Source organism: Triticum dicoccoides, chromosome 5B (genome assembly GCF_002162155.2).
Source record: "Triticum dicoccoides isolate Atlit2015 ecotype Zavitan chromosome 5B, WEW_v2.0, whole genome shotgun sequence".
NCBI lineage: Eukaryota > Viridiplantae > Streptophyta > Magnoliopsida > Poales > Poaceae > Triticum > Triticum dicoccoides.
In genome coordinates this window covers 491,585,575-491,601,344 of record NC_041389.1, presented here as the reverse complement: position 1 = coordinate 491,601,344, position 15,770 = coordinate 491,585,575, and the positions used below count along the sequence as shown (strand labels likewise).

At 43.9% G+C, this 15,770-nt stretch overlaps 1 protein-coding gene across 1 annotated transcript; it reads left to right on the top strand.

Annotated features, from left to right (window-relative positions):
* The first annotated feature begins 387 nt into the window (after window positions 1-387).
* LOC119311085 (beta-glucosidase 31-like) lies at window positions 388-4,835 on the top strand. The gene is made up of 13 exons (XM_037586713.1): window positions 388-562; window positions 2,052-2,115; window positions 2,185-2,243; window positions 2,340-2,415; window positions 2,509-2,580; window positions 2,691-2,778; window positions 2,899-3,157; window positions 3,255-3,370; window positions 3,460-3,680; window positions 3,775-3,800; window positions 3,924-4,008; window positions 4,108-4,210; window positions 4,311-4,835. Exons 1-13 carry the CDS (start codon window positions 431-433, stop codon window positions 4,525-4,527), a joined length of 1,518 nt encoding a protein of 505 aa, XP_037442610.1. The 5' UTR covers window positions 388-430; the 3' UTR covers window positions 4,528-4,835.
* Window positions 4,836-15,770: the final 10,935 nt, after the last annotated feature.

Sequence of the window (15,770 nt, the reverse complement as noted above, 5' to 3'; positions counted from 1 at the left end):
CTCTGTTTCCGGCCGACCATGCGGCGAGCCATACGCCGCACGAGCACACCGCTCGAATGCATGCAGCCATGCACGCCAAAGCTACGTACGGTCGCATTCGCACCGCGCGCACGAGAGCGCCGTCGATCGGCGCTCGCCTGATGGCGCCACCGCCACGTGCCGTGCCCGGAGGCCCAAGCGTGTGAGTCCGGCTTCGCCTCGCCTGCCCGGGCGCGGTGCGTCAGCGACGACGTGGCCGGCCGCTGGGTTTGGACGGTAGCGCGCGCGCTCGAGCGAGCACGTACGGCAGCGCATCACCGAGATGGACACAGGAGCGCATCACCGAGATGGGAAGAAAACGGCATATAAAAGCCCGCGCGCCCGGCCGGGGTGCAGCCAGAGCCATCGCCACCGCGAGAGAGAGAGCTAGCAGTAGCAGGCGGGGCGATCGATGATGGCGGCGCTCTCCTCCCTGGTCCTCGTCCTTTTGCTCGCCGTCGCGTCTCAGGAGGCCGCGGCGACCATCACCAGGGGCGACTTCCCCCCGGGGTTCATCTTCGGCACCGGCTCCTCCTCTTACCAGGTGCGCCACTCACGCCGGTCAGCTACCCTCAGTCAAAGCGGTCGAACAGGAACGCGGCTGACAGCACCAGCACTAGCATAGACCAGCACTAGCTCCGTGATGCATGCAGTATTTGTGTATACCTACCTACTGCAAGTCTACAAGCAAGCGCGATACTAACTACGAGTAGTTAATTAACCAAAGTCTTTCTCGATCAGGAAACAAATTTACACATTGGTTCTACTCCAAAGACACAATTAATACCACTAGCAGTTAAGCAGTAGGTACGTACAGTACGTATTATCAACGTGTGTGTTCATCACTATCCAAGCCAGCTAGCACCAGTGCACCACCACCACCGCATGTCATGTGTTCATACACGCGGAAGTGTTTCCTCAATTCCTCACCTCTTCCATTGGAAAAAAGCTGCTGTCCTGCCTTTCCCTTTTCGTTCGGCTGCTCTTCTTAGAGCATCTACAGCCCGATTCCTCAAACCATCCCACACACGTCCGCGGACGCGGCAGGTCAGTGACCGGACAGGAGAGAGAAAAAACACGTGACCTAACCGGACCCCTCATATCATCCCTATATGTCCAGGTTGTCCACGAATCCTCATATCCGTCTCAAATATGGGAAGGATATGAGGCCTCACGGACACGCCCAGGCGTGTCCGGGCATTCCGCCACATAGGACGTGGCCCCACTCTGAACCACGTTTTCTCTTTCTTTATTCATTCTTTTCTTTCTCTCTCTTCATCTTCACCAATGACGTGCATGTGACCGGACATATGAGAAAAAAGATGAGGAGTGTGGTTGCTCGGACGGATAAATATGGGCTCAAAACGGACACGCCCGATCACTAACCGAACGCGTCCGCGGGTAGTTAAGGGATCATATTTGCAATTCCAACTGCTTCTATAGAACAAAAAACATGTGTCCTATCATTCAAGCAATTGGTTCCATAACATCAGAAAATGATGCTTCCTGACCCGCAAAGAAAGAAAAGAAAATGATTATTCCTATCATAAGAAGAATATTTTCATGGTACAAAATTTATGCTGCCATCTCAAATTAGAAACATAACTAACCGTTTGATTTAATTGAGATAAACAATCATTGTTTACCAAAATTGTTTCCACAAAAGCTGGGATTTTACATCATTATCGGAAACAGTTTTTGGAAACTAGTGGGGCTAGCGATTGCAGATAGGTAGTGGTGTTCCGCAGAATTGGAACCACTAATAGCCTGAAACTCCTTTCGCAAAAAGTAAAAAATAAGAGTATAGCTAGCCTGAAACTCTTTAAGCTATATGCATGCTCACTCTTAGACCTGACAGTTGAGACAATGGTCAAAAACTAAGAAAAAGGATTGAGAATGGTCAGAGTTACTTGCGTTCGCTAGCTCTTAAAATTCTCTTGTTTAAATCTTCAGAATCCAGATCACAGCTGATTATTATTTGTTGCATTGTATGAAATACTTTGCTCACCTGAACATTCGGCTGATTTTTCCAGGTTGAAGGTGCGGTCGCAGAGGACGGAAGAAAACCCAGCATCTGGGACACGTTCACACACTCAGGTTAGTTCTACTTTCCCCGCGTCTGAATCTGCCATGCGAATTATGACATGGAGTTTGGAACATCCACAGGGCACTTCGTCGACGGTGCCACTGCTGATGTGACTGCAGATCAGTATCACAAGTACAAGGTCAGTTTGTGAGACCAAGTGATGTTAAATGGTTGGCTTTTCAGACCAGGAATAATTTGGTGTTAATCTTACAGCTGATTTTGTGTTTGACAACAGGAGGATGTAAAGCTTTTGAGCGACATGGGCGTCGACGCCTACAGATTTTCAATTGCCTGGCCTCGCCTTATTCCTGGTAAGGCCATGAGCACCCACAGTATCATGTTGACTATGCCTTTCAGAAATGAGGCCGTCAGTTCACTGATTTGATTATTTGCAATCCATGAAGATGGCCGTGGAGCTGTCAATCCAAAGGGACTGGAGTACTACAACAATCTTATCGATGAACTTCTGGCTCATGGTATTTAATCCTTGGCAGACTGAATCCTTCCTCCAAGAATAAAAATTCAAGGACTTTCAGATGTCCAGTTGCACATGAGTAACTCATCCATCTTTCTCTGCTTCATGTAGGAATCCAGCCTCACGTCACGATATATCATTTCGACTTCCCTCAGGCTCTTCAAGACGAATACGACGGCATGCTTAGTCGCAGATTCATGTACTTTCTTCTTGCCCAGCTAATCAAAACCATCACCACAAGTGCAAATGCCTTTAGCCTTTTCGTAGAGGAGAAGAAATAATTTGCTTTCTTTTTTGTCTGCTTGTCACATGGTTGCAGAGATGACTACACGGCATATGCAGAAGTGTGCTTCAAGAACTTTGGCGACAGGGTGAAATACTGGAGCACTGTGAATGAGCCAAACATCGAGCCCGTCGGCGGATATGATACGGGTATCAACCCACCGCGGCGATGCTCATTCCCCTTCGGCGCCCTCAGTTGCGACAACGGCAACTCTACCACAGAACCATACATAGTAGCTCACCATCTTCTCCTTGCACATGCCTCAGCAGCGTCTCTATATAAAGACAAGTACCAGGTTAGGAACAATGCCGCATTTTACAGAGCCATCCTGTTCATTTGGGATTAATCATTCCCACGTATGTACTATTCCCTTTTGTTTTTTCAATGACCAGGCCAAGCAAGGAGGAAATATTGGACTCACATTGCTCGGTTGGTGGTATGAGCCTGCGACGCAAACACCTGAGGATATAGCAGCAGCTGAAAGGATGAACGACTTCCACATTGGATGGTCTGTTCTTCCCTGGACATCAAGTTTCATAGTAACGGCTATAATCTGTGTGTAACTAAAGCTAAATATCACGTGATATCATGGCGTAGGTATATGCATCCGTTAGTGCACGGAGATTACCCCCCGGTGATGAGGAAGAATGTTGGGTCCAGGCTACCATCTTTCACCGACGAAGAACTGAAGAGGGTGCTGGGATCTTTCGATTTTGTCGGATTTAACCACTACATTGCGTTATATGTGAAGGATGATCTTAGCAAGCTGGATGATGAGCTGAGAGATTACATCGGTGATGCAGCAGTGAAATATGACAGTAAGAATTCTAATAGCCTAACGTCCTATCATGTGTTATATGTGCAATGAGAGGACTGGATTAACCTAATTCATTTGCACATGTATTCTTGCAGTGCCATTTTTGAACCCCAAGAACCAGGTATTCAACGATACAATTTATTTAATTTCTAATCAATTTAGTTGGGAAATGAACTTTGTTCTCAACATAACTAAATCATTCGTATGTCTGTGTGGGCGTGTGGCTAAAATTAAACTGTAACAGTCGTCGACACCGTGGGCTCTGAAGAAAATGCTGGGGCATCTCCAGCTCAAATACAAGAACCCTGTAGTCATGATCCATGAGAACGGTAAATTCTACTAACAAAACTTTCAGCTACCCTAAAACATCATGATCCCAAGGAATCATCAACCTGAAATATCATGTTTTCAATGTCCATATTTACCAGGAGCTGCTAGCATCGCGGATCCTTCTGCTGGGAACGCCCCCGACGACGAGTTCAGGTCGCAGTACCTGCAGGACTACATCGAGGCGACCCTCGAATCCAGCAGGTACCAACACCACCTATTCATCTCAGCACAAGAGAAATTTGACACTGAAATATATTGACACAGTTTTATCTTACCGTTCCTTTTGTTGCTGGGTGATCAGGAACGGGTCCAACGTGCAGGGCTACTTCGTGTGGTCATTCCTGGACATGTTCGAGTATATATTCGGCTATCGCATGGGTTTTGGCCTCTATGGTGTGGACTTCAACTCTGAGGAGAGGACGAGGTACCAGAGGCACTCCGCCAAGTGGTTCACCGGCTTCCTCCGTGGCGGCGACCTCAGGCCGGTGGCTCTGCCCGGCAAGGTCTATTCCCAGTGATCTTCACACTTCTTCACACTTCCGTAGCCCACGAAGAGGAAAATGCACTAATAAGCCTGGATGGTTAGGTGTTGTTTTTGGGTGGAAATTGAGCTTTGCTTGGGCAGTAGGGTGTATAGGCCTCTGCTTCTTTGGATTCGATTCTTCCTAATAAGTACTAGCCTATCCCCGCGCGGTGGCATTGCCGCGCCCGTCGGTATGGTTATATATGCATTGTGTTTATTTTTCGGCAATAAGAGTGTGACTATTTTGAAATAAGAGATTGTTATATGAAATTATGGATGTGAGAAAATAAGATGGAAAGCTGACCTCCGGTGTGAAAATGACAATGCCGCAAAACAATGTGACAGATATAAAGTTGTATTCAACAAAAAATGTAGAGTGTTCCTCACCTAACACAAAAGCCATGATGAAAAAACATTGGCCCTTGTGAGCTGATAATTTTTTAGAACATTGAGTTAAATTGAAAGACAAAGTAAATGTAAGGAGCATGAAATAATTCCAAAGTAATGTTATATGAATATTCAACTCTTAAATCTGCACCAATTCTCTCTAAATATCAAGTCTTCGAGAACCCCATTTGGTGTTATTTGACAAATTAACAGAACACGGAAAGCAATGGAAACATGCATGTTCTTTTTCTCTCTCGAATATGCATGAGTGTGCATATCATATACTCCCTTCATTCCTTGATGTAAGGTGTATAGATTTTTGAGAAAAAATCTGAAATATAAGGTGTATTGCATTGCACTACTCGTCTAGATAATGTTTTTAGGGATTTGATTACATTTCCTTATATTAGGAAAGCTCCTCTATTTTCTCATGTCAATTAGTTAGGTGTAATCTCGTCCAAAACTTGTGAAATTTTCCCTCCATATGCGTTCTTTAATTTTCATGCCAAAAATTATACACCCTATATTTAGGAATGGAGGGAGTATTAAAAAAGAAAGGCAAAGATTGCCTCCACCACAAGTTTACATGTGCACCACCATACAAACTCCACCTACATATACATATACTCTACTCCTCCCCACTAGCACACCTATGTAATCCACCAAGGAAAGCGTCCATATCTCCTTTGAGTAGTCCAGCTATCGCCCACACTGCTTGTCCTTCCGGCCTCACCTTATCTACGAGACGCTCAATCGATGGCGAAGCACCATCAAATACAATGGCGTTACGATGCCTCCGAAGCTCCCACAAAGCCAACAATAGGATGGTATGGAGGTTCTTCATGTTCATGGAGGCAATTCCACTCTTGTTGCACAACCATGACCCGAGAGAATCCTGCTGATTTGGCGCCCAGTCTAGTTTGCCCAATGCCTCGCAAACAATTGTGCACATCAATACATCATCTTGGTGAAAACACACGTAAGTAGTACGTGATTTATCGTTTCTTCCTCTTGATCGCAAAAAGGTCATGCGACTTGATGCGATAAACCTCTCCGGGCAAGGAGATCCGAAGTCCAACACCTGTTCGTTCCTCAGAGCTAACCAGGAAAAGAACCGGCATTGTGATGGTGCCGAGACATCCAAGTCAGCCTCGACGTCGGCATTACTTCACGGCCCCCAAACTTGCATGCATACACCGATCTCACTGAGAACTCACCGTGTGCTTCCCAAGACTGAGTGACAACATCCAGCCTGTTAGCCTCCGGCTCCCAAAGGCTACCCTTGGCCACAACTCCAAGAATTGTTGCAGGACCACGCCGTTGATGTTTGGCCCAATGTCCGTCGCCCACGCTCCGTTCTCCGCTACCTAGCCGACCATTCTAGATTGCCGGACCCGAGCCGTTATCATGCTATACAACTCTGGTGCCATCTCCTGGATCTTCATCCCATCTAACCATCTATCCTCCCAACACAATGTGGAGTGCCCATTTCTTGCGTCAGTTCGTCCCTGTAGCTACCTGAAATATCTGCATGGATTCAGCCGGCACCCGGAGGTGATGGCCTCGTGCCTTCCTATGTGCAGTAGTAAGATGAACACATTAGAAAGAAAATAGCTAGAAAACTCCAGCACATTCGGTTACATTACTTTGTGAAATAGTAGTAGACGCAAGACAAACTCGCAGAAGTGTATCTCATTTCACTACACCACGACATTTTGCAAGAATCAAATGGTCATCCCCTCAAAGATGCTACGCTAGGAGGCGACTAGGGTTCCCCCTTGTAGGATCGAAAATATGCTAGAGGGAGGATTAGACTACTTGACTAAATAAAAACCTAACCTTTTTCCAATTTTAATTCTTGGCAGATTTTAGCAATTTAGCACTAGTCAAGCAATCAAACAACACATGCAATTCAAAGAGTATAGCAGCGGAATTTAAATCATTGCATATGAAGGTAAAGGGGAGGAGTTTGGAGGGAGCAAACACAATTGTAGACATGGAGATTTTTGGCGTGGTTCCGATAGGTGGTGCTATCGTACATCCACGTTGATGGAGACTTCAGCCCACGAAGGGTAACGGCTGCGCGAGTCCACGGAGGGCTCTACCCATGAAGGGTCCACGAAGAAGCAACCTTGTCTATCCCACCATGGCCATCGCCCACGAAGGACTTGCCTCACTTGGGTAGATCTTCACGTAGTAGGCGATCTCCTTGTCCTTACAATCTTCTTGCTTCAACTCCACAATCTTGACGGAGGCTCCCAAGCGACACCTAACCAATCTAGGAGACACCACTCTCAAAAAGGTAATAGATGGTGTGTTGATGATGAACTCCTTGCTCTTGTGCTTTAAATGATAGTCTCCCCAACACTCAACTCTCTCTCACGGATTTTGCTATGATGGAAAGATGATTTGAGTGGAAAGCAACTTGGGAAAGGCTAGAGATCAAGATCAGTAGGTGGTTCTCTCTCAGAAAATGAGTAGTGGAAGTGTAGGTTCGTTCTGATGGCTCTCTCCATGAATGAACAGTGGGTGGAGGGGTATATATAGCCTCCACCCAAAATCTAACTGTTACACACAGACTCCCAAACTCGGTGAGACCGAACTGTGAAACTCGATCAGACCGATTCAGTTAAAAATGTGAACGTTAGGATTTTCGGTGGGACTGATATGATCAACTCGGTGGGACCGATGTGCTAGGGTTAGGGCATAACTTTATCTCGGTGAGACTGATCACATGAACTCGGTGGGACCGATTTCAGTAATAGGCAAACAAAGAGTTGGTCAGGCAAACTCGGTGGGACCGATCCGCTCGTTTCGGTGAGACCGAAGCATTACGAAAAGGAAACAGAGAATTTGCATTGCGAACTCGGTGGGACCGATCGCTCATTTGGGTGAGTCCGAAACGTTACGAAGAGAAATAGAGAGTTTGCAATCCCATCTCGGTGAGACCGAGATCCCTATCGGTGAGACCGAAGTGATTAGAGTTTGTGGCAGTGGCTATGTCAAATGAACTCGGTGGCGCCGGATAGATTAAATTGGTGGGGCCGAGTTTGACTTTTAGGTTTAGGACATATGTGGAAATGAGAAAGTGGTTGAGGGTTTTGGAGCATATCACTAAGAACTTTGAGCAAGCAAGCCATTAAGCAACACCTCATCCCCTTTTAATAGTATTGGCTTTCCTTTAGACTCAATGTGATCTTGGATCACTTAAATAAAAATGTAGAGTCTTGAGCTTGTTCCAAATATGTATCCTTTGCATTTTGAGGGGGTCCACATCTCTAGTTCATGCCATGCCAATCACTGAACTTGCTGAAATGATCATCTTGAAAGAGCATTAGTTCAATGAGATATATGTTGTTAAGAATTACCAAAACCATCCAGGGGTTAGTTGCACTTTCAATCTCCCCCTTTTTGGTAATTGATGACAACATATAGATCAAAGCTTCGACAGATGATAATAAGAATGAAATACATCGTCTCTTTGAGAAGTATGTGATAAGCAAGAGATCCCCCTAAATTTGTGCATTATTTAAAATTTGCTCTTGAATGCAAATGCACAACCAATTAGGATCATGGGTTACTCTTCCATGTCACATACATCTTGGTCACTGAAGGAAATATGCCCTAGAGGCAATAATAAAGTTATTATTTATTTCCTTATAATCATGATAAATGTTTATTATTCATGCTAGAATTGTATTAACCGGAAACATAATACATGTGTGAATACATAGACAAACAAAGTGTCACTAGTATGCCTCTACTTGACTAGCTCGTTAATCAAAGATGGTTACGTTTCCTGACCATGAACAATGAGTTGTTATTTGATTAACGAGGTCACATCATTAGTTGAATGATCTGATTGACATGACCCATTCCATTAGCTTAGCACCTGATCGTTTAGTATGTTGCTATTGCTTTCTTCATGACTTATACATGTTCCTATGACTATGAGATTATGCAACTCCCGTTTGCCAGAGGAACACTTTGGGTGCTACCAAACGTCACAACGTAACTGGGTGATTATAAAGGAGCATTACAGGTGTCTCCAAAGGTAGATGTTGGGTTGGCGTATTTCGAGATTAGGATTTGTCACTCCGATTGTCGGAGAGGTATCTCTGGGCCCTCTCGGTAATACACATCACATAAGCCTTGCAAGCATTACAACTAATATGTTAGTTGTGAGATGATGTATTACGGAACGAGTAAAGAGACTTGCCGGTAACGAGATTGAACTAGGTATTGGATACCGACGATCGAATCTCGGGCAAGTAACATACCGATGACAAAGGGAACAACGTATGTTGTTATGCGGTCTGACCGATAAAGATCTTCGTAGAATATGTAGTAGCCAATATGGGCATCCAGGTCCCGCTATTGGTTATTGACCGGAGACGTGTCTCGGTCATGTCTACATTGTTCTCGAACCCGTAGGGTCCGCACGCTTAAGGTTACGATGACAGTTATATTATGAGTTTATGCATTTTGATGTACCGAAGGTTGTTCGGAGTCCCGGATGTGATCACGGACATGACGAGGAGTCTCGAAATGGTCGAGACATAAAGATTGATATATTGGAAGTCTATGTTTGGACATCGGAAGTGTTTCGGGTGAAATCGGGATTTTACCGGGTTACCGGGAGGTTACCGGAACCCCCCGGGAGCCATATGGGCCATCATGGGCCTTAGTGGAAAGGAGAAAGGGGCAGCCCAAGGGGGCTGCGCGCCTCCCCCCTTCCCCTAGTCCTATTAGGACTAGGAGAGGTGGCCGGCCACCCCTCTCCCTCTTTCCCCCTTGGGAATCCTAGTTGGAATAGGATTGGGGGGGGGGGAGTCCTACTCCCGGTAGGAGTAGGACTCCTCCTGCGCCACCTCCTCCTGGCCGGAGCCTCCTCCCCCCTTGGCTCCTTTATATACGGAGGCAGGGGCACCTCTAAACACACAAGTTGACACAAGTTGATCCACGTGATCGATTCCTTAGCCGTGTGCGGTGCCCCCTGCCACCATATTCCTCGATAATACTGTAGCGGAGTTTAGGCGAAGCCCTGCTGCTGTAGTTCATCAAGATCGTCACCACGCCGTCGTGCTGACGAAACTCTTCCCCGACACTTTGCTGGATCGGAGTCCGGGGATCGTCATCGAGCTGAACGTGTGCTCGAACTCGGAGGTGCCGTAGTTTCGGTGCTTGATCGGTTGGATCGTGAAGACGTACGACTACTTCCTCTACGTCGTGTCATTGCTTCCGCAGTCGGTCTGCGTTGGGTACGTAGACAACACTCTCCTCTCGTTGCTATGCATCACATGATCCTGTGTGCGCGTAGGAAATTTTTTGAAATTACTACGAAACCCAACAGTGGCATCCGAGCCTAGGTTAATGTTGTTGATGTTATATGCACGAGTAGAACACAAGTGAGTTGTGGACGATACAAGTCATACTGCGTACCAGCATGTCATATTTTGGTTCAGCGGTATTGTTGGACGAGACGACCCGGACCAACCTTGCGCGTACGCTTACGCGAGACCGGTTCCCTCGACGTGCTTTGCACAGAGATGGCTTGCGGGCGACTGCCTCTCCAACTTTAGTTGAACCAAGTATGGCTACGCCCGGTCCTTGCGAAGGTTAAAACGGAGTCTATTTGACAAACTATCGTTGTGGTTTTGATGCGTAGGTGAGATTGGTTCTTACTTAAGCCCGTAGCAGCCACGTAAAACATGCAACAACAAAGTAGAGGACGTCTAACTTGTTTTTGCAGGGCATGTTGTGATGTGATATGGTCAAGGCATGATGCTGAATTTTATTGTATGAGATGATCATGTTTTGTAACCAAGTTATCGGCAACTGGCAGGAGCCATATGGTTGTCGCTTTATTGTATGCAATGCAATCGCGATGTAATGCTTTACTTTATTACTAAACGGTAGTGATAGTCGTGGAAGCATAAGATTGGCGAGACGACAACGATGCTACGATGGAGATCAAGGTGTCGCGCCGGTGACGATGGTGATCATGACGGTGCTTCGGAGATGGAGATCACAAGCACAAGATGATGATGGCCATATCATATCACTTATATTGATTGCATGTGATGTTTATCTTTTTATGCATCTTATCTTGCTTTGATTGACGATAGCATTATAAGATGATCTCTCACTAAGTTATCAAGAAGTGTTCTCCCTGAGTATGCACCGTTGCAAAAGTTCTTCGTGCTGAGACACCACGTGATGATCGGGTGTGATAGGCTCTACGTTCAAATACAACGGGTGCAAAACAGTTGCGCACGCAGAATACTCAGGTTAAACTTGACGAGCCTAGCATATGCAGATATGGCCTCGGAACACGGAGACCGAAAGGTCGAGCGTGAATCATATAGTAGATATGATCAACATAATGATGTTCACCGATGAAACTACTCCATCTCACGTGATGATCGGACATGGTTTAGTTGATTTGGATCACGTGATCACTTAGAGGATTAGAGGGATGTCTATCTAAGTGGGAGTTCTTAAGTAATATGATTAAATTGAACTTAAATTTATCATGAACTTAGTCCTGGTAGTATTTTGCAAATCATGTTGTAGATCAATAGCTCGCGTTGTTGCTTCCCTATGTTTATTTTGATATGTTCCTAGAGAAAATTGTGTTGAAAAATGTTAGTAGCAATGTTGCGGATTTGATCCGTGATCTGAGGTTAAATCCTCATTGCTGCACAGAAGAATTATGTCCTTTATGCACCGCTAGGTGACAGACCTATTGCAGGAGCAGATGCAGAAGTTATGAACGTCTGGCTAGCTCAATATGATGACTACTTGATAGTTTAGTGCACCATGCTTAACGGCTTAGAATCGGGACTTCAAAGACGTTTTGAACGTCATGGACCATATGAGATGTTCCAGGAATTGAAGTTAATATTTCAAGCAAATACCCGAGTTGAGAGATATGAAGTCTCCAACAAGTTCTATAGCTAAAAGATGGAGGAGAATCGCTCAACTAGTGAGCATGTGCTCAGATTGTCTGGGTACTTCAATCGCTTGAATCAAGTGGGAGTTAATCTTCCAGATAAGATAGTGATTGACAGAATTCTCTAGTCACCATCACCAAGTTAGTAGAACTTCGTGATGAACTATAGTATGCAAGGGATGATGAAAATGATTCCCGAGCTCTTCGTGATGTTGAAATCAACGAAGGTAGAAATCAAGAAAGAGCATCAAGTGTTGATGGTTGACAAGATCACTAGTTTCAAGAAAAGGGTAAAGGGAAAGAAAGGGGAACTTCAAGTAGATTGACAAGCAAGTTGTCACTCCCACGAAGAAGCCCAAAGATGAACCAAAGCCTGAAACTGAGTGCTTACACTGCAAAGGAAATGGTCACTGGAAGCGGAACTACCCTAAATATTTGGTGGATAAGAAGGATGGCAAAGTGAAAAAGGGTATATTTGATATACAGGTGTTTGATGTGTGCTTTACTAGTGTTTATAGCAACCCCTCGGTATTTGGTACTGGTTCAGTTGCTAAGAGTAGTAACTCGAAACGGGAGTTGCAGAATAAACAGAAACTAGTTAAGGGTGAAGTGATGATGTGTGTTGAAAGTAGTTTCAAGATTGATATGATCATCATCGCACACTCCCTATTCTTTCGGGATTAGTGTTGAACCTAAATAAATGTTATTTGGTGTTTGCGTTGAGCATGAATATGATTTGATCATGTTTATTGCAATACGGTTATTCATTTAAGTAAGAGAATAAACTGTTGTTCTATTTACATGAATAAAACCTTATATGGTTACACACCCAATGAAAATGGTTCATTGGATCTCAATCGTAGTGATACACATATTCATAATATTGATGCCAAAAGATGCAAAGTTAATAATGATAGTGCAACTTATTTGTGGCACTGCCGTTTGGGTCATATCGGTGTAAAGCGCATGAAGAAACTCCATAAAGATGGATTTTCGGAATCACTTGGTTATGAATCATTTGATGCTTGCGAACCGTGCCTTTTGGGCAAGATGACTAAAACTCCGTTCTTCGGAACAATGGAACGAGTTACTGACTTGTTGGAAATAATACATACCGATGTATGCGATCCAATGAGTGCTGTTGCTCGTGGCAAGCATCGTTGTTTTCTGACCTTCACAAGATGATTTGAGCAGATATGGGTATATCTACTTGATGAAACATAAGTCTGAAATAGTTGAAAGGTTCAAAGAATTTCAGAGTGAAGTGGAAAAATCATCGTAACAAGAAAATAAAGTTTCTGCGATCTGATCGCGGAGACAAATATTTGAGCTACGAGTTTGGTCTTCAATTAAAACAATGTGGAATAGTTTCACAGCTCACGCCACCTGGAACACCACATCGTTATGGTGTGTCCGAACGTCGTAACCGCACTTTATTTGATATGGTGCGATCTATAATATCTCTTTACCACTATCGTTTTGGGGTTATGCATTAGAGACAGCTGCATTCACGTTTTAAAATAGGGCACCATCTAAATCCGTTGAGACGACATTGTATGAACTATGGTTTAGCAGTAAACCTAACCTGTTGTTTCTTAAAGTTTGGGGCTGCGATGCTTATGTGAAAAAGGTTTCATCCTGATAAGCTCGAACCCAAATCGGAGAAGTGCGTCTTCATACCCAAAGGAAATTGTTGGGTACACCTTCTATCACAGATCCGAAGGCAAGACATTCGTTGCTAAAATGGATCCTTTCCAGAGAAGGAGTTTCTCTCGAAAGAAGTGAGTGGGAGGAGAGTAGAACTTGATGAGGTAATTATACCTTCTCCCTTATTGGAAAGTAGTTCATCACAGAAATCAGTTCCAGTGATTCCTACACCAATAAGTGAGGAAGTTAATGATGATGATCATCAAAACTTCAGATCAAGTTACTACCAAACCTCGTAGGTCTTCCGGAGTAAGATCCGCACCAGAGTGGTACGGTAATCATGTTCTGGAAGTCATGTTACTAGACCATGATGAACCTACGAACTATGAGGAAGCAATGATGAGCCCAGATTCCACGAAATGGCTTGAGGCCATGAAATCTGAGATATGATCCATGTATGAGAACAAAGTGTAGACTTTGATTGACTTGCCCGATGATCGGTGAGTCATTAAGAATAAATGGATCTTCAAGAGGAAGACGGACGTTGATAGTAGTGTTACTATCTACAAAGCTAGACTTGTCGAAAAAGGTTTTTGACAAAGTTCAAGGTGTTGAATACGATGAGATTTTCTTACTCGTATCGATGCTTAAAAGTCTATCCGAATCATGTTAGCAATTGCCGCATTTTATGATTATGAAATTTGGCAGATGGATGTAAAAACTGCATTCCTGAATGGATTTCTGGAAGAAGAGTTGTATATGATGCAACCGGAAGGTTTTGTCGATCCAAAGGGAGCTAACAAAGTGTGCAAGCTCCAGCGATCCATTTATGGACTGGTGCAAGCCTCTCGGAGTTGGAATAAACGCTTTGATAAGTTGATCAAAGCATATAGTTATTGTACAGACTTACAGTGAAGCCTGTATTTACAAGAAAGTGAGTGGGAGCACTACAACATTTCTGATAAGTATATGTGAATGACATATTGTTGATCGGAAATAATGTAGAATTATTCTGCAAAGCATGAAAGGATACTTGAATAAAAGTTTTTCAAAGAAAGACCTTGGTGAAGCTGCTTACACATTGAGCATCAAGATCTATATAGATAGATGAAGACGCTTGATAAGATTTTTTCAATGAATACATACCTTGATAAATTTTTGAAATAGTTCAAAATGGAACAGTCAAAGAAGGAGTTCTTGCCTGTGTTGCAAGGTGTTAAGTTGAGTAAGACTCAAAGCCCGACCACGGCAGAAAATAGAAAGAGAATGAAAGTCATTCCCTATGCCTCAGTCATAGGTTCTATAAAGTATGCCATGCTGTATACCAGATCTATTGTATGCCATACCACTGAGTTTGGCAAGGGAGTACAATAGTGATCTAGGAGTAGATCACTGGAGAGCGGTCAAAATTGTCCTTAGTGGAATAAGGATATGTTTCTCGATTATGGAAAAAGGTTCGTCGTAAAAGGATTACGTCGATGCAAGTTTTTGACACTGATCCAGATGATTCTAAGTCTCAATCTGGATACATATTGAAAGTGGGAGCAATTAGCTAGAGTAGCTCCGTACAGAGCATTGCAGACATAGAATTTTGCAAAATACATACGGATCTGAATTTGGCAGACCCGTTGACTAAATTTTTCTCACAAGCAAAACATGATCACTCTTTGGGTGTCAATCACATAGTGATGTGAACTAGATTACCGAATCTAGTAAACCCTTTTGGGTGTTGGTCACATGATGATGTGAACTATCGATGTTAATCACATGGTGATGTGATCTAGATTATTGACTCTAGTGCAAGTGGGAGACTGAAGGAAATATGCCCTAGAGGCAATAATAAAGTTATTATTTATTTCCTTATAATCATGATAAATGTTTATTATTCATGCTAGAATTGTATTAACCGGAAACATAATACATGTGTGAATACATAGACAAACAAAGTGTCACTAGTATGCCTCTACTTGACTAGCTCGTTAATCAAAGATGGTTACGTTTCCTGACCATGAACAATGAGTTGTTATTTGATTAACGAGGTCACATCATTAGTTGAATGATCTGATTGACATGACCCATTCCATTAGCTTAGCACCTGATCGTTTAGTATGTTGCTATTGCTTTCTTCATGACTTATACATGTTCCTATGACTATGAGATTATGCAACTCCCGTTTGCCGGAGGAACACTTTGGGTGCTACCAAACGTCACAACGTAACTGGGTGATTATAAAGGAGCATTACAGGTGT

Bases quoted from the DNA above. Each gene is read 5' to 3' on its own strand.
- LOC119311085 (XM_037586713.1), top strand. From the start codon at position 431: ATGATGGCGGCGCTCTCCTCCCTGGTCCTCGTCCTTTTGCTCGCCGTC. The intron at 2,244-2,339 runs GTCAGTTTGTGA...GTTTGACAACAG, and splicing joins ATCAGTATCACAAGTACAAG to GAGGATGTAAAGCTTTTGAG. The intron at 4,211-4,310 runs GTACCAACACCA...CTGGGTGATCAG, and splicing joins GCGACCCTCGAATCCAGCAG to GAACGGGTCCAACGTGCAGG.